The 27,897-nt window shown below is 34.8% G+C and overlaps 1 protein-coding gene across 1 annotated transcript in view; it reads left to right on the plus strand.

The window, feature by feature from the left end:
• Positions 1-2,294: 2,294 nt before the first annotated feature.
• The window catches only part of LOC128214558 (protein pangolin, isoforms A/H/I/S-like), a 104,465-nt gene continuing 78,862 nt past the window's right edge, over positions 2,295-27,897 (plus strand). Inside the window, exons 1-3 of the mRNA XM_052921091.1 lie at positions 2,295-2,589; positions 2,736-2,790; positions 25,830-25,921. Of these exons, the coding sequence (XP_052777051.1) occupies positions 2,434-2,589; positions 2,736-2,790; positions 25,830-25,921 (303 nt within the window). The 5' untranslated portion in view covers positions 2,295-2,433. The remainder of the gene's footprint in view (positions 2,590-2,735; positions 2,791-25,829; positions 25,922-27,897) is intronic.

Here is a 27,897-nt window from a genome sequence, read left to right on the forward strand (position 1 = left end):
TGACAAACATTATGGCTATTTTAAGTCTTAAATGGTGCAGTTTTAAGTATGCTATTAGTTCACATGTAAAAAACACACACTCTGAAGAACTAAACTTTCGTTTTGGATATTAATCGTGCTAAAGGAGCAAATCAAGCAGTGAAAAATATCAGCATTTGAATGGTACGAATGTTTGCTTTTAATAGTCTTAAACAACTATTCCGCTGATATGCCTCGCCACACTCTGGTTAATACGTACCTGTACATGCTTTGCCGGGGTTAGTGGGTAAGTCTTGGCTTTATGTTTTACCAATCGTAACCACACTCGGTGGCAATCACTAGTAAGCTTGGAGGCCACATTTGCTAAAAATCATTAAATAACTTGATTGATTGTCCCTGTAACATTCAGGGCTCGAACATTCGACTGCTCGGTTTGCCGGGTCCGCCACTTGTCTCAAATTGAAAAATTTAATCATTAAAAAAAACATACTTTTTCAACGAATGGCTCTGAAATTATGGACAATTATCATGAAATAACATGATCGAGTATGATATTATGATATAATTTATAACCGTGTGATACTCTGTATGCGGTAAGAACGGTTCGGAATAAGTTTTTTAATTGATTCTTTATATCCAAACCCCTTTCTTAATTAACCCACGACAAGATACCATGATAAGCCTCCCAGTACAGTGCGTGCGATCAGGTAGGTGCGGTCCGTGCGGCCATTGGGTGCGAAAACAAAAATACAGTTGGCGGTGCGAGTGCGAGTGGACACATGTTGACCCCCCACCCTTAAAGGAACTCTTTCAGATTTTTTTCTTGAAATTGAAATATTTTACTCAAGCATACACCACAGGGGCAGAAGCAATCTAGTGTTGGTGTTCCTTTAATACCTGTAAATACTATACACACAGAGGACAGAAGCAAACTATTGTTTATGTTTTCCTAGCTTATATATTTTACTTTCTAAAATGCATTTAATCTTACACATGCTAATGTTAATGCCACACTTCGATTTCCTCTGAAAATGTTATACTTTTACTACCATCCTGTTTGTTATCGCTGTATTCTGTAAGTTTTTTATGCGAAATAAACTTCTATTGTATTGTATTGTATTGTATTGTTTTCCTAGCTTATACATACTGTATGAACATACATGTGTTACATTATAGGCTAGGAAAACATCCACAATAGTTTGCTTCTGTTCCATGTAACACACACCAAACTGCTAGCCAACTGACAGATATTAACCTGAACATAATTGTGTTAATCAAAACCTAAAACAATTCAATAATGCTTTCGGCAAAATAGAGCATTAACTGACACATTTTAAATAATTATACAAAAGAGCTCTTATTCTGGTCACATTTCACCCGAAATCTAACATTTCTGTGTCTGACCCTATACAACTTGAACGCGTTCCCCTACCCCCTTTTAAACACACCGCCACAAGTAAACTCGCCAAGTGGACAACATAAAACATTTCACGCTGCATGCATTACGTTCTGGCGCGAAATTTAAAGTTGGCGCCTGTCCAGCTTGACCTTTGCTCGGACACGCGATATTAATACGGCCGATATTCAGTTTGGGCGTTACGGTAGAAAATGATACTATGAATGGACGTACTCGGAAGTAAATACTAGTGGTTAAAGTTTTCAAATTATGAACTTAAGTGTGGAAATATAATTTAATGCACCATAATATTTCTCATCATGACATCGACTTCGATCGTGGGAAGCAAACAAAAGTTTATTGCTGCCTAGCCTACATAATGACTAACATCAAAGGGGAGAAGGGAGATAAATACGACCTAGTTTAAAACTTTAAAATGTTGCTGCTATCAACGATGCATAAGAATTCAGACTCCAGCAAATTCTGCTGGAACAAAGATTGAATCGCCGATATCTCATAATTGTGCAGAAATACTAATCATAAATCTGTATAAAGTTTTGATTCAATTTCTTCATAATCGAAACGCGCCTATTTTCTTGTGTTTTATCCAAGTTCAAAGGGAGGGCGCCTAAGGGGAACTTAAATGTCTTTGTTTTCGATTAGATGACCATTTTAACAGTCAAGCGAGTTAGTTATGCGTTACATTTGACTGCTTTTTGCTCAATATTGTACAAACTGTGTGACACACGTATTCAACAACTCTAACTGTGCGATATGGACCTAACGCGCTATTTGTAAAGCATTTTGTGTATCTATCAACCTACAAAAAACAATTCCTTTGATCTACTTTGATCTTTGCAGAGCGCCCCCACTCGGAGCCTCGATCAATTACGTTAGACTTGTAAAACGCTCAGCGATTGGTCAGTTCACCAAGTGCTCGCTGCCAATTGGGCAATTGAATAGTGAATGTCTTTACACTGTATTTTCATGGCGGATTCAAAACGTGTGTGTTAAGATTGTGTGTTTTTGTGCAAAATAACAACAAATATAGGTTACAGATGACAATGCCGCATGTGAATTCTGGCGGCAATGATGACATTTATGATAGTGATGAAGTTAAAGTGTACAGACACGAAGGAGATGAGGAGAATGAAAAGAAATCGTCGGAGAATTTATCGGAGGATAAGCTGGGTTTGGTGACCGAAACCGAGGAGGTATGAAACTTATCGTCTGAGTCAACACTTCTCTTTGATGTTTTGAGCTATATATAACCTGATTATGCATGTTTACACTTTCCTTTATCATTTTAAAGCAGATTTCACTAGTTTCGCCCTAAAATTGTTGCTCGTTTTCTTTGCAGAACAAAGTAGGAGAATATCCCGGAAACAGCAAGGACCCGCGTCTGGTTGATGATGGTAAGTTAGGTCGACACAGATCAACTTCAAAGGAGTGTTTTCTTCAGCTCAAATTGGAACATACATGGCAGTTCATGATCTTCCCATATCGTGTAATCTGATGCCGGGATTTAATGTCGAATGTTGGCAGCAATAAAATGTGTGTTTACACCTGTGTCAGTGCAATCCAATTGCATGGGAAAGTTTTTCGTTAACTCGAAAGTGGTGTGTGTAATGTTATGTTTAATGATTTTATGAATTGCACCTTTGTTACGGTCATGGTCGAGGCGTTTGTCACTCTGTTTACTATGTCAATACGTTTTTTTGCTCGAGTGTACAGTATGTTCATCAGGTGTCACCTTTCAGAAGAATGTATCATTGGGGATATTCGATAGCCTTGTAGTACAAACTTTGTCAAATTGAATTATTGAGTGGAACTGATACTCTATTCATTAGGTTGATCAATGTTATCTAAACTTAGCTCGATGAACATGATAAAAATTAGGGTAAAAGCATTACAAATACAATTTATGCATAATTACAGAAGCATTTCAAATTGGATTTTAATTATGTTTTAATTGTCAGAGTAATCATCTTGTTAGGTCTAAAGACAGGAAGAATGTTTTGATTTTTTTCTGACATAGTTAACTGTACATATATCTCAGTTGGACTTTTTGCGTTATCAAGTGCATTTACTTGGGGCTGAAATATGGGTGTTTTTCTATAATTCTTTGTAAAACAATATGCATGTTTGTGCCATGCAAAGGTTGTGCCTTTGCATCTGCAGTTATGCAATGCTACATGGACACAAGTACTCAACTGATTAGTTTGATAATCTCACTTTGATCTTTGATTTGTGGCTCACAAGGCTGTTATTGCCTGTCAACTATGGGTCGAAAGATTCTTACATTTCAATTTCATCATTGTCCAAATTGAACTTGCCATACATTTGTATTTCTATTATCTGGCTTAGCTGCTAAGTTAGTCAACATCTTCTATGAGGGCTGTTAGTGTTTTGGTTTTGTCGACAGGCCTTGCATTTTTTAATATCAATATAGTTACCTTATTTAATGTTGTTATTTACCTTCTTTGGATTGCTTTTTAAGAAACAAATTGTGTATATAGGAGTAAACGCTGTTAAGGAAACTGAAGGAATGGAACATTTTGAAAATGTCAATAATTATGGGTATAAAATACTTTAAACAGAGTTTTCATGATACATAATCCATATGAAACATAACTCCGCATAAAATCAACACTTATTTACCCGAATACCACTTGAACCATTGTACACAGTATAAATGTGATCATAAACGCTCTAACAATTTTATGGGATTGGGAATCTCATTGGCAAAAATAATGACGTAAAACATTGAAATTGACGTTAAACACTGAAGCAAATATCCTTGGCATGCAAGTATTGCAGTTAACATTTTTTCTAAATAAGGTATACGGTTCATGTAATTCTGGCTCAAAATGAAAGGTTTTTGATCTTGGAACTGTTTTAAATAGCACCTGAGAGGGTTTCCATGAGAATTGCGCAACCACAATTTAGCTTACAAAATAAGACATGAGATAGATGATCTTTACAGTTTTAGTATATTAAATGATAAGCAAAGCACAAAATAAGATTACGTATCGCAATAATATGGGCACAGTACAGTCTTTGAAGTAAAGTGCTTTTTTTACTTCACGACACCATAACAGGTTGAAGTGCTCCGTACAAAAAGGGGTGGTTGTAATAATTACAACTAAGAAGGCTTCCATTCAAATGTTTTTTAAAGAAATCTTCAATACATGTACTTCTTTGCAATAATTGTATACATATATATATAAAATGACATGTTGTCTATAATGTAATATTGTTTACATTAACAATTGTTAGAATGAACTTGCTCCTGCCCACAAACTTAAGTAACAGCCCCCACTAAGGGAAGATATTAATATGTCATGTATACATAATATTATATAATATGTATATATATTATCTAGCGCTCGACCAATGCTCCATCTTTCATAATCATGGGTTAGTTCCCCTTTGCAGTCGCTTCATGTAAGTGTAAATGTTTTTGATTTAGGACAAGATGGTTTAGTATTTTTTTATATCAAGTGTTTCTATATTGGGCTGTCACAGAATTTTTTCAGACCAGCACTTTTGTGTGGTTTAAAAATTGTCAGTTGAAAGTTTTGGGTAATTTTTCATTTCATGATTTATGTTTAGTCACCTAAGATTTTTGTCCTGAGGAATGAATCACAAGACTTTGAGTAGTTCATAAAATGGATTTGTTTGATAGTTTCTCCAGATTTTGAGGGCACTGAATGTTAATCCAGTAATGCCAGTCATTGGTCTTAGCCAGGATTAGGAGAGCAAACAAAACTGAATTTCGATGGCCAGGATCATGCTTTGGTCTGAAAGATATGGTCAGGGTTCAGCACGGATTTCAACGAATCTGACAAACTGGGCTGATTAAGGTGACTCATTTATCATAACACGTGCGGGCGAGTTTAGTTATGAGTCTCGTAAATGGGAAATCAAATAAAATCGTAAGAACTATAGTAAGTAAAGACATGGCACTGTTATTGCATAAATTCCTATCTTTTACACATTTATCAAATTTCTAAGGCATGGTTAGGAAACAACATGTTTTGAAGTAGCAAAATGTTTGAAGTATTTCTTTGCGTTTGCACATTAAATTTGCTCTATTCCATGTTTGAATCTTTTAGAATATGTCCCGATCAATTGTTTTTTTAAAGGGTTTTTATAAGAAATAATATAATTTATTATATAGGACCTTATTGGCTCTCGAATGTTGATGGTTAGATTTGGATGGTTTTCGTTTGACTTTGAATAAAAAGGCTTGAAATGGTGTCATGAAATCCAACTTGCCAGGTGTGTTCATTTGGGTGCGGTTTTCAATGGCGTAGAAAGAAGGATTTTGTGCGGGTATCAATCAATGGGAATATATGTTAATTTATCGATTGAATTTCATTTGTTTAAGAAGTGAATAATCACATGCTTAGAAATAGAGATATATACACCTAAAGGTGTTGTAATTAAAACGAAACTAGAGATATATTTTGTTCATTTTTGACATTATACCTTCCTCAAGTAATTTTATACGGCCTCATTTTAGAAAGCCGAAGCATTGAGCTCACTTATATTGTATGCAATTGTATAAGTCTTAATTTAAGGATAAGTACTCTTTTCTGATCTGCTAATGGGGTCACCTTTGTGTGGATATGTCTCTCTATCTGTAAACTTTCCTTGATGAATCATAAAGTTCATGATGCTGGTGTTGATTTAAGGGCTATTGTATTGTTTGTCTACAATGACAATAATAAAATACCATTTAACATACAACACATCATTGTGTCAAATTTGATATTTTATTAGACAGCTTTATTTTAATTTAGGCCTCTGGTGATAATGAAAATGTTTTTAAAATATTATGAAAAGGTATGAAGAAAATGAAGTATAGATTTCAAATGGCTGATAAAGTCACTTTTAATGTGTTTTATCTCTGAAAAGATCATTAACTGACCACTGTAAATTGTATGTATACACATAATTTCCCCATTACTGGAGAAGGCTAATTGCGTTTTATTGATGGCCAGTGGCTCATTAGAAGTTGTAATAGATTGCACCTACTAATTTTGCTGTGATTTACATGGCTATACCATGCCTAGGGTCAACTTGGGTCAGCATACACTGTCACTTTGAAATATCTTCATTTTTGTTTTTATCCTAGAGACAAAGAAAGACAAACAATGTGTTTGAGAAAAATTAGTTTTGCCTCCATGAATATAATTTAACTTTTCGCCCCCTTAAGTTGTAAATCTGTACTTAGTTATAAGACTTTAGTTAGGTGATACTTCATTCTACAAAATTAATGTATCAATTTTAATACATATAATATTATGTATTTATATATATATATATATATTTGCACTGAATTATTTTCTGTTGAAACATAACCAAATATTTTTATGAATGGTAAATTGTCACATTATTTTGACATTTAATGTATTACCATATTATTTTGTATTGACAGAATATTATTTTAACATTTATGCTTATGTAATATTTATTTAACTTGAATATTTTTTAAACCATTTGACAGCTAAAAGATTTCTTGTACAGTATTTAGGATAGGTTATTTATTGCATATAAAGACGGCACTTTCTGGCTTATCATTAATGTATCATTCGTGTTTCACAGTCACTCGTTTGACAGTCATGCGTAAGAATCATTAAAAAAAATCCACAAATACTTGAGGATAAACAAGTAACAACCAGTTCCGAGTTTATATGGGTGTTAATTAATTGTAAATAAACTGAAGTAGTTTCTTAAACACATTATTCATTTTGAATTTGGTGAATTATGCGATGACGCCAAGAGTTTCTTGAAATATATATTCACATTAATTTTATTATATTACGTTGACAATATTATTTATATATATATATATATATATTTTTGCACAATATTTAATTCCTAGACATAAATTTGGTTTGAAAAATGAATGTCATGTACATTAATTTTAAGCTGCAATGTTTTCAGTATTCATAAGTTAGAAGTGAATAATTTCTTACTCAAATATAATTTGTTACATATGAATAGTCTTAAGCAGAATGTACCATAATATTACTTTTAATGGTGCGTAAAATCATGTTCTGTCAATAATAAAAATATATGAAGCGATCAAGCGATCAGCATATTATGACCTGTTTAAATAACTCTTATATATATATAAATAGTAATTACAGTTTTATGTAAATTATGACAGCAGACAAAAATCTTTTACTTGGACACAAATCTTTATATAATGTCAATAAATCAATAAATCTTTGTAAGAAAAAAGGACAACATAATATATATTTGTTGAAACAATGAAGAAAATTGTTTTGTTGACATTTTGAATACACATGTACACCATATTTATTCTGTACAGTTGATATTGAGAATTTCTACAGTTTTTAAGACTTTTCTCCGTAAGATGAAAGAGCCATTACATTTAATCAGCTGCATGAATATTACTAAAGAGACTATTAATCATTAAAACATCAAGATTTAAGGTTGTCAGAATGTTATGAAATGTAAACAAGATGTTGATACTTCTACTAGTTTGAAAATCACGGGAAAGTAAAATAATATTTTGATGATATATTTTCCACCCGATTACCAGCGATGATTATCCTGCCGAGATAAACTTATTTTAGTCAGTGTCATTAGTTTTTATTTGTATGAATATTAACAACATTTTTGTAGCTGTTCAAGCTTTGTATGAGTCATTAACCAACAATTTTACAAAGGAAATGAAAGTATTTACAAGACGATATTGACCTGGCTAAATAAAGCTATGAACATATTATTTCGGTATATTTTGAGCACCTGGATCGAATGTAAACTCAACCTTTTCACTCTGTTAATTTCTATAAAATGTTGATTCAAAATTTGTTTTGCATGCTAAATCGAATATTATAGACTCTGAATAGGCTGTTTTGTTAAAGAACGTAGTTCCCATTTACAGTTTTGTTAATCCCTGATTTTCAAGTGCCTTTTATTAGTGTGGGGTATTAATGAAATAAAATGAATATTTTAAGCATTTGTACCATTTTTGTAATTTCAGAGTGTGTAGAGATTTTCTTTTTTATAGAAACAAATACGGTATTGAATGAAGGTTGTTCAGTAATATTTGGAACACACAGAAAACTTCACATCAATAACTGTATGATGTCATTGTCTTGGATCCGTAGAGTGTAAAGAAATAAAACATGAAAATATTGCCAATAATAACGAAAACTCATTAGCCATGTGCTAAGCACCAGCCAGATGGTTTGTAAAATGAAAAACAAAAAAAAATGAGCCGCTGATTTTACAAGCAGCCCGTTACATGTGTGTTTGTAGTTGGTTGGAAGGTCTCGAGCATGTGTTTTTCTCGCTTTGATCTGGACGAACTGAGCAACAGGTGCTTTGTTAATGACAGCTTCTGAGAAAACTTCGGCACAAAATTCTCATTGTAAGAATTGTTTAGAAATGTCCGTGGGCCTGTGTTTTCCATTGGATTTTAATGACAATGTGCTGCACAATAAATGGCTCGAGAACCAGGGTCATTTTTTAAAAAGAAAAAGAGAAATTAATCATTACAGATGTCTGAAATTTAGTTTTCATAACAAAATTAATGAATGCGTATGGACATAAACATCATGCGCCGACGAGATGATTAAGTCTGCAAATCAACGCAATAACAAAACATCATGTTTATAACTAAAGCCTAGATCTATCTTCTTAACAAACATCATAAATACCTTTTGACACTCTTAAGAATTTATGGCTAGTCAAAATTGTACACAGCTTAATTATAATAAGCGATGCGATTTTGGAACTCTTGGACATTTCTGACAGTTGACAGAGAAATATCGCACCATTAGAGCATAGCATGCACACAAAATTGGGGTTTACATGTGTAAATGCATGTCCAGTGATGATTTTGGACAACAAAATGGGCAGCCATCTTGTCAATTGTGACAGCGTTCATGCAAAGACGGACAGCAGTGTCAAAACCTTACTTAGTATCAATTACTTATATTGCTCGGCTACTAATTGAGTCATGTTTTATCCTGTCAGATTTGCACATTGCTTGCAGACACTATATTTTAACAGCGACAATTTTTTGACAGTAGTTGAGTGTTGTTGCTTTCATGTTTTGAGAATTTAGAATATCTGTTACCACAGTTAACAGATGAAAACATGTATGTTGATATGCAAATTTTTAGCATGTGTGTAATTATAAGCCTTAGGTGAGCTATTAGACGCTGGTTTTGCAAGTTCTTGACCAGTAATTTTGTGTAATTTTCAGCTCATTTCTCAGAAATCATACTCTGCAGCTGTCTGATTGCCTAGTAATTAGTGTGGGAACTAAATTAGAACCTACCCTAAAACCCCACAGGAAAATCTGCGGACCAGAGACTTGAAAGAGAACCCTACTTTCCCATCAAAATGCAGGTTCTACAACTGGCAGCAAATTATGACTATCTGCAATGCAATATTTTGCATTTTTGTGTTTTTGTGACATTTTCGCTTGCGTCACGTTTAAAGTTATTTTTATGTTTTGATTATATTCGCTCAGGCGACTGCTTTCAATTCGTTATATTTAATATTTTTTGTCAACTTGAATCAATGATATTGACCTGCATGTATGGTAATCTGCATTTACTTCGATAATAACGGCTGATGTGGTTATGGCCAAATGATTAGAAATTACTATTTTGAGTTATATTTGAAGTTCCAAATGAACATACTAATTGCGCACATTGCAAAATGCTTAGAACGATGATGATTAATGGTAAACACTTCAGCTCTCCCGGAAAACCTGCGGTTTGTGTTTATTTTTCTCTAAAACAAAACAATCCTGTATACAATCAATTTCATTTTCGTTAAAAATAAAATTAATCAACATGGTTTAGGGTATGATGTCCTTTGAAATGTAATTGTTTCTAATAAACAATTGGTTTTAATTATTTTGCTTCTATCACTCGTTAAAATCAACAGTTTAAACTAATAAAGAACAGATAGCCTTCAAAGTCGGCGTTTGATCACAGCGCATTCAATTGAGCTAAGATGTAAGATAATCTTTCCGAAAAATAATGAAGGGACTTGTCACAATGAATTTTACTCCAATCCACGAGATGTTTCGTCAACTGAATGATATTTAAGCTGAAATTTGATGATCAGCATTTAGCCACAGGTGACTGGCCAAAGAATGGATAATAGCTTCGGGTTCGGGGGTCTATCGGCTGTGATATACCAGAAACCAATTTCGTTTCAATATACCCCATGATATGATTTAAAATCCTTTGTTTTTGGATGGGGACATTATGACCTTATGTGATATCTGTTAGTTTTGCTAATATTTTATTTATTGGTCTCTGTTAATGTGATAATTTTTATTCAATCCTTTGATCCATAGCATTCAGCTCTTCAGTGCGAAACTTTCACCATTCCTCCAATGATGGGTCAGGGTAATAAAACTTTAAATTAATATAAACGTTATCAAATATGCCCAGGTGTCTTGACATCTGTATGAAATATATTGACATTGACAATGGATTGTATAAATTTTCAATTGCTTGAATTTGAAAATAAGTAAATTTTGAATGTTTATTTATGTACAAAATATATAAAAACCATCATAAAATGTTTTGTCTTATCATATTGATTTTTTAAGAACGAATTTAAGATAAAAGTAGCCTTCTCCTTTGGCCAAGTAAAGTTCACAGTTCATTTTATCTGGGCATATTTTTACCTAGCGGCAAATGTCTATAAAACTTCAAAGGCGAGCCCTAATACCAATGGTAAACACCAAGACAATCATTACTTTTAAAACTGTCAATAATGCCCTTAAGATGTTTGTTAAAACTTTCTTTATTTTACACACCGATCTTATTTGCAGTTTTTAGTAGTTTAATTATGTTCGGTCTGTGCCACACACAGAATTTGTCATAATTAGGCACGTAAACTGTTGAACTTTTTCAACAAGAACATTTAATGTTACGCTTTGTGTTTAATCAAAGGGTATTTAGCAAAAATTACAACTGCAGGTGGGAAATGATATTTTTTTTCTACACCTTAAAGAACCTGGCATAGTGATAATCATTATTAGGGTCAGCCTTTTGGCTTATCAGTATGTTGGCTTATAATGCCCCATCCAAGAAGGAAAACTTTTTGTTGGCATTCAATGTCCATAATATACTCATATGATAAACTTTAAAAAAAAAATCTATTTATTTTGACCAAGTCGCCATGCCATACTGCCCTTTTGTCTGCTGGAAGTGTGCTGTGCTGCCAAATCTAAGGTTCCCAATCAGATTTTTTTTTTTATTTATAATAAAAGTCTCTTTATTGTTGTTAATTGTGGAATAATAATGGCTAAGGTAATATTCCCCATAGATTGGAAAAAATCCTTCAAATAAATTTATTCTATAATTACTTGCCCTTAATTATAAGTTTATATTAGAAATATTATTAAAGCTGACATTTCACCAGATATTTGAGAACCACCTTGCGAGTTTATTAATTTATATGTACCTTATTCGCGAGATACTCATTTGCTTTACAGCCGAATACATGATGAGAAGGTATAAAAGTCCAATAAAATGGGAAATCAACTACCTCGGGCTTGAAAAAAGTTTGGGCGAGGTGTGGAAAGTCCTGAACTGTTTCGAGCCCTCTCCGCAACTTTAGTATCCATACATCATGTGTAATTTGCTAAAAACAATAAATCCCTGACGGCCAAGTGGTAAAACTCTTAAACATATGGTTTTCATTGAGAATTTGACATGTAATATGAATATTAATACTTCACATTAAGGGAAGAATTAATAATATTGAGGTATGCTTATAATAGCTTTTGGGGAAAATATTTGATTCATTTCATTTTGAGTCAGAAAATAATGGTATGGTCATGAGGGACTAATTAGTGTTATCTGAACTGAAATAAAACTGAGTACAGAATGTTTAGAAAATAATTTATTAATATTCTATATCTTCTGAATTTTCATGGCATTTTTGTTACCATTACAAAATGAAGCTTTAAAACCTTCAAAATAATATTTGCGAAAGAGTACATGTATTCAATTATTTCTGCATTGCATCATTATCTTATCTTGTCTGTTTTCGAAAAAAGGATGATATACTGTTATGGCTTCAAGGTTGGCACATGAGGCGGTGGCCTATGGTAGTTTTGTGGGTTAGTCAATCTGTGGTGTACTTTAGTTGTTGTGGGCTAGTTGCTGTTGTCATTGGCGTTTGTGGTTTTGCGGGCGAGTGGCTATTGTCATTTAATGCATTTGTGAAGTACTTGAGTTGTCCTTGGCACGTGGCTGTTGGCATTGGCGTCTGTACTTAAGTTGTTGTGGACAAGTGGCTCACTAGCTGTTGGCATTGGTGTCTGTGGTGTACTTCAGTTGTTGGGGACAAGTGGCTGTTGGCATTGGTGTCTGTGGTGTACTTCAGTTGTTGCGGTCAAGTGGCTGTTGGCATTGGTGTCTGTGGTGTACTTCAGTTGTTGCGCACAAGTGGCTGTTGGCATTGGTGTCTGTGGTGTACTTCAGTTGTTGCGGTCAAGTGGCTGTTGGCATTGGTGTCTGTGGTGTACTTCAGTTGTTGCGGTCAAGTGGCTGTTGGCATTGGTGTCTGTGGTGTACTTCAGTTGTTGCGGTCAAGTGGCTGTTGGCATTGGTGTCTGTGGTGTACTTCAGTTGTTGCGCACAAGTGGCTGTTGGCATTGGTGTCTGTGGTGTACTTCAGTTGTTGCGGACAAGTGGCTGTTGGCATTGGTGTCTGTGGTGTACTTCAGTTGTTTTATCAAGTGGCTGTTGGCATTGGTGTCGGTGGTGTACTTCAGTTGTTGCGGTCAAGTGGCTATTGGCATTGGTGTCTGTGGTGTACTTCAGTTGTTGCGCACAAGTGGCTGTTGGCATTGGTGTCTGTGGTGTACTTCAGTTGTTGCGGTCAAGTGGCTGTTGGCATTGGTGTCTGTGGTGTACTTCAGTTGTTGCGGACAAGTGGCTGTTGGCATTGGTGTCTGTGGTGTATAACTTTTTTCTTTCTCCTTTGTGGCTGTTGGCATTTGGCCTTGGCGTTCTGTTATTGTCAAGGGCTTTTGGCATTTGGTAGAGGGATGCTACGCTCGATGATCAACATTGGTATTTATTTGAATGCTGTGATCATATCCAAACCATGTCGAAGCTTGTTACTTATTTGTAATGTGTGTTACAGAAAATGATGTCATTTCTTGACATTTTCAGAAATATTCCATTAATGTTTTAAGAAATTCATGGTCAGAACTAAAACTGTCAAGTCTGGTTTATACCAAGAGCTGTTATTTATTGAGCAAAAGTCTTGTTTTCAATTTTATGAGCTTTCTGTTCTGGTATGCAGCAGTGGTAACAGAGACTATTATATCGGAGTGATGGCTTCTCCCTTTGATCTCTTCTTATCATCTAAAATAAATATGGCAGAGTTGTTTTTTCCCATTTCCCCCTGATTCTCAATCATATTAGCTGAACATGGCTGATTTCAGTTTTCAAATTGCCATGCATTTACTGGGAGGAGATAGGGAATTATCGATCTTTGAACATGTTGAATGCAGTCGTTACGCGCTTTAATGGCCGTAAAGGTTCTACTTACTGATTCCACGGCAAAGTCCGAAATATGACAAAAATGGTGTTGCATTAATGAAAGGGTCTCTTCTTCTGTCAGTGCATTGCCATGCATAAGAATGAATGACAATTTTATTGATAAATAGTCTGTTAGATGAACCATGTTGTGCATGTAGAGCTTTTTAAAGAAAAGCTGTAAAGAATATAGTCTTGTTATGGAGCAAGGTAGTGTTGATTAATTTATAGTTTGTAAAATGGAGGACAGAATCAGACCAGGCTTAAACTTTCAGGAATGTGAATTGTCTGAAGATTTAAGTATTTCTGCGGATCTGATGCATCCAGGAAGGTCCATATTGGCACTGGTTGATCCTTGCCAATCTGTAATGTCCTGTTGAAAATGGATCTCCCAGGGTGGTCTATAGCTGATCTGGGACAGTCTGGGATATCATCCGTATTGTCACCATGTTGGTCAGGGTCATTCCGGCGCAGTCTGTGGTGGCACCGGGTATTCCATGTTGACACCATATTCATTTGTTATGGGTTCCAGCTGGTCCGATGTTTTGCAACTGTCAACAGACTGTCATCTCAATTTCACCCAGGACCACCCCGGATCATCATATCTCTTAATATCCAGGGTGGTCTGTGTTGGGTCCAGCTTACCCTCAAAAAATGTTACCCTCAAATGCAACAGTTACTCCCAGTCTCATTGCTAAAATGGTTTAATTAAGCCCTTCAGCTCCAGGTCAATCGCATCCCTGAATTCGTAAAAAAAACCATACAGGTCCTCATGATAGGCGTAACCCCATTTTACTCATTCTTGCCTTTATTTTGATATTGCTCTGGTGGCTATTTGTTTGAACCCATTGCATTAATTTTCATGTAGACACTTGCTGATCCTGCGTTGTTGTTTTCAATTTATTCGCCAGACTCCTTATTGCGTATAAATTGTTTATAAGAAATTGAGTATTGCATTATCAAACAGTTTTCATTTAGCCTTTATAACGGTAATGAATACAGTTAATTAATTATTTTATATGTGCTTATATCACCAAATTATGTGATGTTAGCCTTATCTTATTTTTTCTTCAAAGATAGGGTTTAGATTATGTTTGAACTTCAAACGCGAGAATTCCTTTGATATGTTGCTACAGCATTGGCTCCGTAGGCTTTGTAAAACACGCAGTTCTTGTTTTTGCAGAAAAAAAACCTGCTGATTCTGTTGGCATATTTCTAAGAGACTTGGAGACTTACAATATGACACTCTTATCATCAATTGTACCCTATACAATCTCTTTTTCAAATTGGAAGTTCCAAGAATGGTTTGATTGGTCACACAGTACACAGCGAATTGAAATTTGAATGTAATATTATTAAATTACAAAGTCTCTGACTTTACTTTAATTTTTTTTATCTAAAATTCTTGACCATCGTTACCATATTTTTCTGTATGTTTGTTGTTGATAAGATGACCCATTATTTTTAAGAAATTGCCACACCGTGTTTGTTTATGTGTTCACAAACGTTGGTCCCATCACAGATTGTAATACTTGGCTGGTATTAGTACTGATTTTCATTCCTTTATTCTCTGGTTAAGCTAGTTTTATTTGCATTTAGTGAATGATCATTGCTCACTTCAGTGAAGAGTTATCGAATACCTTAGATGACCACAAGGTTGGCAGTTCAAATAACTTCCATTCAGGGCCTCTGTCAGAGAATTTTCTCTGTCTTTGAGCTAAGGATGCTAGAATCTTATTTAAAAAAAATAGCACTTGAAGTCCTGTTGCAGAGATGATAGACCTTCATAAAAGAAAAGAAGAAACCGCATGACTTATAGAAATGTTTAGGGGATGAATTCTAGCGTAAAAAAACACCATGTCCATGATCAGATGGTTACAATTTGTGAGAGGCCTCCATGATCGAGAAGTAAAATAGTTTTTGTGGCGTTGTCAGGTGTAAGGAGAATAGTCATGAAAAAAGCACTGTGTATTCTTCAAACAGTTTAATGACATCAGGGCTTGGAGGGTATTACCAGTTATTGTCAGTTTATTTTGCAATCATATGGCACTGTGGCCAGGGTCTGAGCATGGTTTAATACAGGGCTGTTGTTTTATAGTGTGGTCAGATGGTTTTCATTTCCGTAGAGTTCATGATGGTCTGATATGGTGCTGTATTTGGCCCACATTGCTATTTTGGTTCAAAGGACGGTTTTTAAATTAAAATATGTGATGCTATTCCTTTCTAAGTATTTTTCAGGAGTTTGGTCAAGAGTTTGTATGGGGTGTGCCTGTATTGGGTGTGCCTATGTGTTTGTCGTTAATGGATTAAGATTCAACTGACAATAGTTAAGAACAGTTCCTAAAGGCCTAAAAAAAGGTTTGTTTCCGGTCACCTGATGGGGTAGTGCTAATTTCGACCACTGTAATAAAGAAGAATGCCTTTTGACATTAATTTTTAATGCCTCATTTAAAATAAATTCACGAATAAAAAAATACTTACATATCCATATCTTTTTGGGCATGTAACCAGAAACAAATATTTTTCTTTTTTTTAGGCCTGATTATAGAAATATAGTCAGTTTGTGATCTTAGTAACACCATATTGACTCAGTTGAATTTGTTTCACTGTAATTGTATGATCTCTTATCTACTTGTTTTAACTGTACTGTAGCAGCATCTTCTTGTGGCAGACATCTTGAAAGTTCGGGAAAATCGTTAGTCATTTGGTCTAACCGCATCTGAAAATTTTGTTAGTCGGAAAGAAAGCGATTCAGTCTGACAAATAACTTCAGAAACTATTTGATTGAAGACCCATGATGCAGTCTGCGGTCCTGTAATAATTTAACTAATTTCATTTCATTTTACGTTTTGAACTGTTCATGCGTTCTGGTGATTACAATCCTTTGATAATGTCACTCATTTTTACGTATTACACATATTTATCATTACTACACTAATTATCCTTGGGTAAACAGAAACAATAATACCAGGAAAAGAACAACATCTGTTACATGTGTGCTTGCGCGAAACGAGCGTGGATTATTACAAAACAAAACAAAAAATCTGAAAAACAAGTTCGGTTTGACTTATCAAACCCTTTACAATTTTTACTTAGACTTGGTCAAAATTTACTGGTCAGGACTGTCATCTCGATGATTTTCTAAATGTCTGTTGTGGTCTTTGGTTTGGGATTCCCTATTTCACTGGTTGCTACAAATGCAGAAAATGGACTGGACAGAGTGGAGCTTTAGCATTAATTATTATTGGTATCTTTCTAATCAAACTCCATTGAAGTTATACAGTACACCAAATATGTTTTGGAAGTTCTGTTATGAGGTGAAATCATTTAATACTGTCAAAATTGTATTCACAGTTGTCATTTACTGTATATATTTCTCCGTCTTAGTATAAACCATGGCCCCATATGATCACACCCTCCGTCTTGGTATAAACCATGGCCCCACATGATCACGCCTACTCCGTCTTGGTATAAACCATGGCCCCACATGATCACGCCTACTCTGTCTTGGTATAAACCATGGCCCCACATGATCACGCCTACTCCGTCTTAGTATAAACCATTGCCCCACATGATCACGCCTACTCCGTCTTAGTATAAACCATGGCCCCACATGATCACGCCTACTCCGTCTTAGTATAAACCATGGCCCCACATGATCACGCCTACTCTGTCTTAGTATAAACCATGGCCCCACATGATCACGCCTACTCCGTCTTAGTATAAACCATGGCCCCACATGATCACGCCTACTCTGTCTTAGTATAAACCATGGCTCCTCATGATCAGGCCTACTCTGTCTTAGTATAAACCATGGCTCGATATGATCACGCCTACTCCGTCTTAGTATAAATCATGGCCCGACATGATCACACCTTCTCTGTCTTAGTATAAACAATGGCCCCACATGATCACGCCTACTCCGTCTTGGTATAAACCATGGCCCCACATGATCACACCTATTCCGTCTTGGTATGGACCATGGCCCCACATGATCACGTCTGCTCCATCCTGGTATAAACCAATTGGCCCCATGTATCACGCCTACTCTGTCTTGGTATAAACCATGGCCCCATATGATCACGCCAACTCTGTCTTAGTATAAACCATGGCCCCAAATGATCTCTAGACAGTTTTTAGCTCTACTGGCCTAAGGCCAGAAGAGCTTATGCGATGGTAATGTGTATGTAGTATGTGCATCTGTGCGGTCGTGCGTCCGTGCGGTCGTGCGTCCGTGCGGTCGTGCGTCTGTAAACAATTGCTTGTGAACACGATACAGTCTTCAGTTTTGATTGTATCTTGATGATACTTGTACAGTATCTAGATATCCATTAGAGCTGGGTTCCTTTCGAAAACCAGCCAGATCCGCCCATGCATGCCTAGATTATGGCCCTTGATAGTATAAAAAAATGCTATTGTGTAAACAATTGGTTGTGAACACGATACAGTCTTCAGTTTTGATTGTATCTCGATGAAACTTGGACAGTATCTAGATATCAATTAGAGCTCGGTTCCTTTCGAAAATAAATTCAAGTCTAGAGTTAAGGGAGACAATTTGCAAGTCTAGGATTTTGAGAGACAATTTGCTTTTTGCTTCTGCAGCTGATTTTGTGAATTACTCTGCCTTGTTCTTGTTGAAAGCCCAAAGGCCATTTTTTAGCTTTAAGTTCTGTAGTTTGCGCATTCATCTTTATAACAAAATTGGTTGTGAATGTTTAAGTTATGCACCTGGTGTCATTACTGGCCACACCCAGGGTTCACAGGTTTGGTAAACATAAATCTGGAAAGGTTTGAAAATATTTTTGTGTGTTCGTGCATCCATCTCAGCACAATTGATTGTGAATGTTTGTTCAAATTGATCAACCTTGTCCTAGGATGCTGTTGACCAACTTTTTTTAAAACTACAGAAATTTTTACTATGAGTACAGTTTTGTAAGCATTTTTTTTGGTCAGATGACTTTTACTTGGCACATATTAAAATAGTTCATGCAACTAATCTGCTTACAATACTTTCTGGGCTCAGATGTTGAACGTGCTACGTTTTCAGGTAACCCAAACACAAAACATAAACTATATGTCTGTTGCCTTTTACCCATACATACATGCTCTGGATTGATATGACCACAAAAGTTGCCAGTAGAGCATAGGCTCTTTTGGGCCTCTTGTTTTGTTTAAGATGCATTCATCTGTGTAGAAAACCTCATCTGCTTTAGATCTTTCTCTCTGCTGCTCATTTGATGCATTTTTGTTGCAAAGGTGGCATAAAATTGATTGCTGGTATTTCTGTATCAATCAAATATTTATTTTGTGAAAAAGATCAAAGCATTTTACAACAAACAAATGACAATGCATCACATTCACATGTTTGAAACAATATATAAATTCACTTAAAAAATGTTGTGGAAAAAAATAATGTGAGAATTTAATGTGGCTTTTTCAATGTGAACTATTTTTTTCTTTTGCCAATCGTTGATTTAAATAAGCTGTAGTTGTTCAAGATTTCAAACAAAATTAGCTAATAAAGGATTATAACGAGTTGTTTTTAAAGACAATACTGCTAAAAGTAGAAACTTAATTTTAAATATATATATATGTATATATATATAAAATGGAAATTAAAAATATTTAAAACTTTGCTAATGTCCAAGAAAATATTTAGGCCATTTCACGTATACCAAAAATGTATAGTGCCTGTTGCTGCATTTAAGACTGCATAGTATTGCCGGGGTTATTAGCTCCCGATTTAAAACCAAAATATTTCTATTTGAACCGTCCAGAATGGGATAGTCTTCATAAGGATTTCAGTGCCTCTAAGCTAGCTATAAAGACAGTTTCTGTGAACAAGAGACAAGTTACAATATGGAATGTACGTGACCTCGTTTTGTATGATTTCTAAGGTTCTTCGTAAACTAGTACACTTGTAAACAACGATATACCGCACAGGGATTCAAAGAATTCAGAATTAATCCTGAAAGGAGGAGCTTTAACTTTCGGATGTTGAACAGACTGCCCGCCCGTTTTTTTTGCTCGGACATTTGCATCAAAATCTGTAGAAGTGCCTTAAAAGGAATAGAAATGTATTTGAAAATGATTTCATAAGGGGTGACTTACCAACCCCCTTTACCCTGCTTTGGGCATAAACCCCTTATACTCAAACAGAACCCCAGCTTTTTTTTCCGAGATTGACATTATTTTGTCAGCTGTTAGAACCCCTGAATGCAGCTAGTAATATTATCTATAAGCTGAGCGCACTTAAATATATTTATCTTTCTTAAATAAGTTTTTAGTGGTGAGACCATAATGCACTTACTGTAGCAGCTGTAGAAGTAAAAAAAACCTGCATGTTTACTTGGAAAACCGCATTGTTCGTATAAAATATTAAAAATCAAATTACCGTTCCTTAACAATCGGCATAAAAGCATACTGACTGGTAAAACATCATAATTATGAAAGTATTGATTACCATAGTGTGAGATCAATGGCTGATAAAAGCTTAAGTTATTGTTTCATGCCTGATTTAGAAAATGAAGTAGAAAAATATTATGAGCATTACAGTTGATGCTAATTATTGGAGCAATTATTGGTCTCAGTCATGGGGAAAGTCTTAGGGCATCATGGTATTGATGTGGAGTTAAATTTCATTGAATTTCAGTGAATGTACCATCAGATAAATTTGTGGTCGCAATTACATGCATTTTACAAGCAAAACATGCGGTATTGGTTTGATCGGCTCTGAATCCACAGAATCTGGAGACCAAGTTCAAATTATTTTTGTGACCTGAGGGTACATGCTGTGGTGGGGGACTACTTGTTTGGAAATGGCAGACTATTTGTATCAGTTCTCATTAAAGATTTATCTTGGTTATCAAAGAGGTTCCGGGGTAAAATGTGACCAACACATGCATCTTAGATTATTAATCCTGTAGTTTGCGTTGTGATATGCTGTTAAATTTCTCAAGGTTGCCTGGGAGCCTTTTGGGAAAGAGAACAATGGATTGGCTATTATTAATAAATTAAGATATTTCTGTAGGCCACTGTTGGCTTTCTGATGCAATGACTAATATTTATTTATTGTTTGTTAAATTCAATATTTTTATTCTAAAAATGAAGATTTCATGGCTAACAACCTCTCAAGATTTTTGATTGAACAAATGACTGTGTTTAACTTTTCTTGGGGTGACAAATGAATTCCAAAATTTGTTTTAAAATTGACAAGTTGTGCATCCTTTATAGTTCATGACTATTACGTTTTAACAATCTGTTGTGATGTTTTATGCCTCTTGTGCGCTACTCAGAGTAACTGCCATGACAGTTATACCGTATTACAAAGATTTTGTGTGTTTTATGAGCCCGCGGCATTGGATGAACCATGACAATATTCGTGTTGGGTGGCAGAATGAAGTATGCTGCACATCAATGACAAATTTGATAGTTGTTTTATGTGCTGTAAGATGAATTTCCTATCTTGTTAGTCTACCTTTCCGCGTTTGTTAATTCTGTTGCTTACACTATGTTTACATTGCTCTTCATCGCATTAATTGCTGAGAAAATTAAGCTGCAACTTAAACGCAATTAGATGCTTCACCAAAAGATTTCGTAATGCAGTTTGTGTATTGAAATTGTTTTGGAAATGACAGAAAAATAAATTATGGAGAAAAAATTACTGAAGAGGAAAATATCCAGTATTAAATTATGTTGACAATGAAAATCTTCGTTCTTTTGATGGTCTGAAAGATTAAACAATAATTTGATGCAAATGAATTTCAGCTTATTACAAATGCAATGTTATATAATATAATAAATAGTAACTCTATTAAAAAATTAAACATCCACAATTTCTCACACCAACTATGTTCTGCAGTACCTCTCACAGGGGTGGACCTAGGATGTGACGTTAGAGGGGTGTACCATTTTGACTGGCGATCTCCTTCAGAACCAAAATTTATTTATAAGTGTTGGCAGGGTGGTTTGGGGGTACTCCCCTTTTACAATTTCTAGTCTGAAATGATTCATTTTGGACATTTTTTTATTTCTTTTACTCTTATTTTGAAATAAATGTAAACTTTTACAATTAAGGGGGTGTGCGCGGTGCATGCAGCACCCACTGGATCTGCTACTGTCTCAGCTACTTACTGTTATGAGGCGATTGTGATGTTTTAATGATTTGTGCATACTTGAATATGACAAATTATAAACTATATTGTAAAGTGCCATTTCCCTATTGTAACATTCCAAGGGTTTGTTGTGAACTCAACATGTTTATGGAGAATTTATGGTAATCGAAAAAACACAAAAACATGTGGGAGGCTGTTAAAGAGTTGTCGCTAAGGATCGGCCCAAAACCACTAAGCATTAAAGAAAGGAAATAATTTATTAATAAATACTGGTGCCATTATTAGGAAAAATAAGTATTGCGTCATATTGTAGAAACATGGTTTTCGTCATCCTCAGCACCCATGGGTATTCATAACATAAATGATATCAAATAAGTTATGAATACGCTTGAGTGCAGAGGATGGGTTTTTATATGACTTTGTTTTGGTTTCATTCAAGGGACCTTTACAGCAGTTCTGTTTAATGTTTGAGCCTTCAAACAATTGCACACACATTAGGGTGATATAAAAGTAAATGATATTTTTTATTTTGCTTGAAAATGTATCAAATTTTAGTATAGTTTAAAAAATTTATTTAACAGAAGAGTTGATTTTAAAACAGTTTTTAATGCTTTATTCATTAAAATACTTTTTAGTTTTTTGGTTACAAAATGCCTTAAATAACTGTGTTTTTGTTGTTGCCCATAACATGCGTGCGTGTATTACAATGCAAAAGATTAACATTCAATTTGAATCTGCATACTTGTTTGAAGTGCGTGTCATAATAATTCCCCGTCATTGTTTAATAAAACTTATCTGTAGTAGCAGGGCTTGGTCAATGTAATACTGAGTGACCTGAGTGGAAATACTTCAGAACGTTTTAGAGAAATGAAACTTTCTCATGGATTTTTCATCGGATGATCATCATAAATTATGCTTTTTTGTTTCCCTCGAAAGATATTGTACCACTATTAAAAAGCAATAAAACTGTATTTCTATAAATAGTATTTTGTAAACATTGTCATGTGTTTTAGTGTTTGATTTCAAGTGGTCAGTGTCGTGTGAAATTTTTAATACTCCCATAACCATTTAAGATATTAATCATATCTTTTGAATTATGCCCCAAAGTCAATTGAGAAACTGGAATGTGATGGCATCAGGTTGAAGTGGTCCTGTGTGAATTCAATGTTGTTTCATTTGGGCGAACTTATCAACAGGTGTATGACAAAATATTCGCAAGATCAAGATTTTTTAAGTAAAATAGTATAAATGTCTGGGTTACCAATTTAATTGAACTTTTTAATCACAAAATCAAATTAACTCAGATAAAATGACCAATATTAAGCTCTTAGTTCTGAAATAGTATATCTTCTCAAAACACTTCTTTGAAAAAGCGATTGTAGGATAAATGCGTTTATCAGATGGTCCCTAGTTAGCAAAATGACATCAGCAAAGAAATGAAGAATCCTTTGAGGTTTATGAACAGTGCAATATTTCTGTCACATCTTATGTAGGAAAATGCTCCTAGGTTTCTCAACAAAAATGCCCCCAGCTTCCATAGGATACCCAGAGTATTATTCGTTGTGGGAGTCTGACCAGGTGTTGGCATGTTTATCCTGACCCCTATGAACACACCTGGCTGAAACCTTGTGGGGTGGTGGTAGCCGTAATGGTACATACATTACCCAGAGTGATATATACATTGGCCAGTAATGATACATACATAGTTGTCTGGCAGGGCTGGTGGCCTACTACATACATAGGTACAGTTCTTCATATCACCTTTGATTTGATGATTGATACACATGTTAGCCGTTGATGGCCTGTCAGGGAGTCAGGTGCAAAATGGTGATCTGTGCCAGAGATGGTCCATAGGTGGCAGAGATATACAAACAATTTTTGTTCACCATCTACCGAACCTGCCACCTATGGAGAAGGCTCGTTAAAAGCTTGGACAAGTTCAGGACATTCTTTCATGGCAAATCCAGGTCAAATATCTTTACTTCAAAGAAAATAATTAAGTTTTTGATGTTTTGTTGTCTTTCCATGGAAAGGTATCTTGAATTGTAACAGAACTTTGGCATTATTCTATCACATAAGAAGATTATCAGACTCTGGTATTACTCTGTCCAGCATCAGTTGCATTGTCAATGTCACACTATTGTTTCAGATGAATAACTTTTTAACAACAAGGTGTCGAGTTTTCAAACTTGGTATGCACATATTTGTATGATTATAAATGGAAGTGATGTTTTAAGCTCGACTATTCGAAGAATAAGGAGAGCTATCTTAGTCACCCGAGCGTCAGCGTCGGCGTAACCACTTATGTTAAAGTTTGCGTACCACCTCAAATATTTTCAAAGTCCATTGACATCTGGCTTTGAAACTTCACACGCTTGTTCACCATCATGCCCCCAACCTGTACACAGGAGGAGGTCACTGTATCAAGCATTTGGACAGAATTATGCCCCTTTTTCGACTTAGAATTTACATTAAAGTTTGCGTACCACCTCAAATATTTTCCAATTCAATCTATGTAAATATCTCGGCACATGTATTGCATTGAAATCTAATCTAACAGTGATCCATGCATGTTTCGCCAAAACTTTTCAATCCATATACTGAAAAGCAGCGGAATAGTCAAGCGCGCTGTCTCTGTGACAGCTCTTGTTTTATAGGTTGTATATCTTGTTTGGATTGTTTAGTTTATTTCATCTTTTATTAAACCATACTTCAGATACTGGTTCTTTCAAGGACATAGGTAGTAAAACCCCAAGGACTTCATTTTGGTACAATGCCAGTTACGGTACAATGCCAGTTACTTCATTTAGACTGGTACACTACAGAGCTGTGACGATGATGCCGCAGCTCTTGTTGTGGTTTTCCCCCGCCTTTGTTTTTCACTGACCCACTTCCTGTGACACTTCAGGGTCGATATCCTCCCTGTTGATAAGAAAAAGATATTTTCATCCCAGTGCCAACAATTTTTTTGACGTACATTTAATTAATTTGAGAAATTATAGATAGAAAATTCACAAAATGGCACTAAATTGGAATGTTCTACATGGTATATGAAAAAATACCACCTGCACTGTTTTCCAAATCTGGCTTACATCTGCGGATGAGACTTTAAAAGTCGATTTTACTTTGGCCAATAGTGATGTCATCAAGTTGAAGAAAATTACTCTCCTGCATACTTCACGGTCATCAGAGCGAATCTGCTAAATTCATCTTGTCATGGTATCGAAGATTAGAATGTTTGCCTTTCATTAAAAAATGAAATTCTTGAATCCATTCTGCTATTATTACACTGGCATTCTAAGGGCATTGTCATTAAGATTCATAATTCATGGCAAAAGTAGGATGAAAGCAAAATACTTACGCTGATCAATTAATGGGGTGTCTTGGGTGTTGGTTAGTGATTTATTTGTTGTGTTTCTTTGAATTTTGTCACTTAGATTTTCTCCTAAGATATTAATTTGTCAGAATTTATTTTCTGAATACTGTCATCTCCTGCAGTTTCATTATTTTATTTCAGATCAATATAAAATGTATGAAATGCATTTTGATTTAAGAATTATGAAATATGAGCAGCTGAAATATATTTTCTTCAACTAAAGTTCAATAAAACGCAAAGCCCTGCAGTGCAGGAAATCTATTAAGCACAGACAACAAAATAAATTTTGTAAAAAATTCAAAGTCAAAATGTGTAGTAGAGTTTGGTGTTTGTTTTCGTGATTGAATGATGATACAAATTAGCTTTTACAATCCACCCATTTATATTTTCAGGCAAGCCCGGTCCGGAGGGTCGTGAAGGGCCATTTGGATACCTGCCTAGTGGGTACCCACAGTTTCCTAATGGGGCCGCTCCCACCACCATGGTAAGTAATGGATAGCTTAGTATTGGATCGGTACTCGCTTGAAGATATTTTTTTCAAAGCAAGGTGATGACAAGTTAGACAGTGTGCTAGTTTCAGACCATGCTCCAGTTTCTCGAAACTTCTTAAAGTCCCTTTATACAGGGCTTAGAAGCTAGGCTTGCTTTTTTGATCTAAAATATTCCTTATATTTACTGTTAAGAGTTTGTAGACTGTGAATAGGAATTGTCTTCATGATAATAGCAATAAACAATTTTTTATGGACTAAAGTCAAATTAAAGTATGTATGTTGGCTAATTGATATAAGCTACTTAAGCCTGTTAAGATTAAGACTTTTCGAGAAATTTGGGCAAGATTAACTAAAAAACAAACTTGCTGTATTCATTCAGATATATATATAGGCAACTTGTGTTCAAAATTATTTGAATGATTGATTTTGATATTTCAAATTGAATTATTTCATTGTTTCATCTTGTAATAATGAAAAAAATAAATCAAATCATTTGTGTGTGTGTGAGTGTGTGTGACTGTGTGTGTGTGTGTGTGTGTGCATGATGTTAACACTACGAAAACCATTCCGCCATTTGTTGTTTCATAGTTTATAGAAGTCTTATCGATACAACAATATGATTATACAAATTTCATGATAATAAATCAATAAAATAAGCATTGCAACTCAAAGTAAAAGTTACAAACGACTACAATTACAACCCAATATAATAACAGCAAACGGATGATGTACCTAAATTGTGATAACAAAACATATTTATACAATAAGAGACTAGAAATGAATGCTAATCTTGGTATGAAAATATATTAAAGAGGCGAATTTAAATATTGAAAACTAACCTGCACTTTCATGCATAATTAAGAAATGGAAGTTAATGATCTATAATCAACGCGGTCAGATCGGAGATAAACTGATTATCATTCATTTATAGTTAACATAAAATAGCAATATACTATAAAATAAAATTCAAATTTGTCTGAATTGTTGAGGTTTTGTTGATTGCTAGGTTGTAACGGTTTTCTATATAATTGTCTTTTTTCTCTCTCAAACAACTGACGTTAAAGTACACGAATACTGCAAATCAGTTGTTATGTTATGAATTATACCCATTATGTATTTGTTAATATAATTATATATCTACTTATTCTTGATTTTATGACTATCATTACATTGTAATGCAGTTTGCAAATGGCATGCTATATTCTTTGGACATATTTTGATTTGTACTTTTGATACCGTCGATTCAAATCTCATTTATTTTTTGTACTCAAACATCTAAAAGGAATGAGGACGTAAACAAGAATGTCTTGATCATTTCTTTGATCGACCAAGGTTTCCTAGCTGAGACCTCTTTAGAACAGAATCTTTTGGAACTTGCATTCGTTAACGTTTTCTGACATTTCGTTTCAACTTGTTATGCAGCATATCGATGTATAAATATATGTCATTTATTTGTTTATAAGGCTGATGAAAAATTATAATATTTTATTTAATGCATTATCATGTTTTACTCCTTTGACTTTAATTATGAACAGAAATTTTTTTTTGTGTACGGATAAACATACTGGCCTTGATACATGGGCTCTCTTTTAATATCTACGTAGCCACAAATTCTTCAATTACATGCGCCAAAATCTCGCTAATATTTTTTTGTCTGTACTCAAATCATATATGCTTCTGTTTCCTTTGATCAATAAAGTCAAAATAAATAAACATAATATTATTCTGGCATTTACTCATATTGTGACCCTTCCTTGTGCCCCATTAAGTCGGATGTAAACGCGAGCATGCTTTTTTAACCTGAATAAGGAAAGAAACACAAAAAACCGCCTCTCTTTCATCACTCTGATTTATATGCCACTAGTGTATAGCTGCATGCGTTTCATACAATCAAGGAGACTGATATTTCACAATTAACCAGCCAATGAATCACTTTTATTGTTGTTATGATGTATACATCTCACTTGTT

This window comes from Mya arenaria, chromosome 2 (genome assembly GCF_026914265.1).
Source record: "Mya arenaria isolate MELC-2E11 chromosome 2, ASM2691426v1".
Lineage (NCBI taxonomy): Eukaryota > Metazoa > Mollusca > Bivalvia > Myida > Myidae > Mya > Mya arenaria.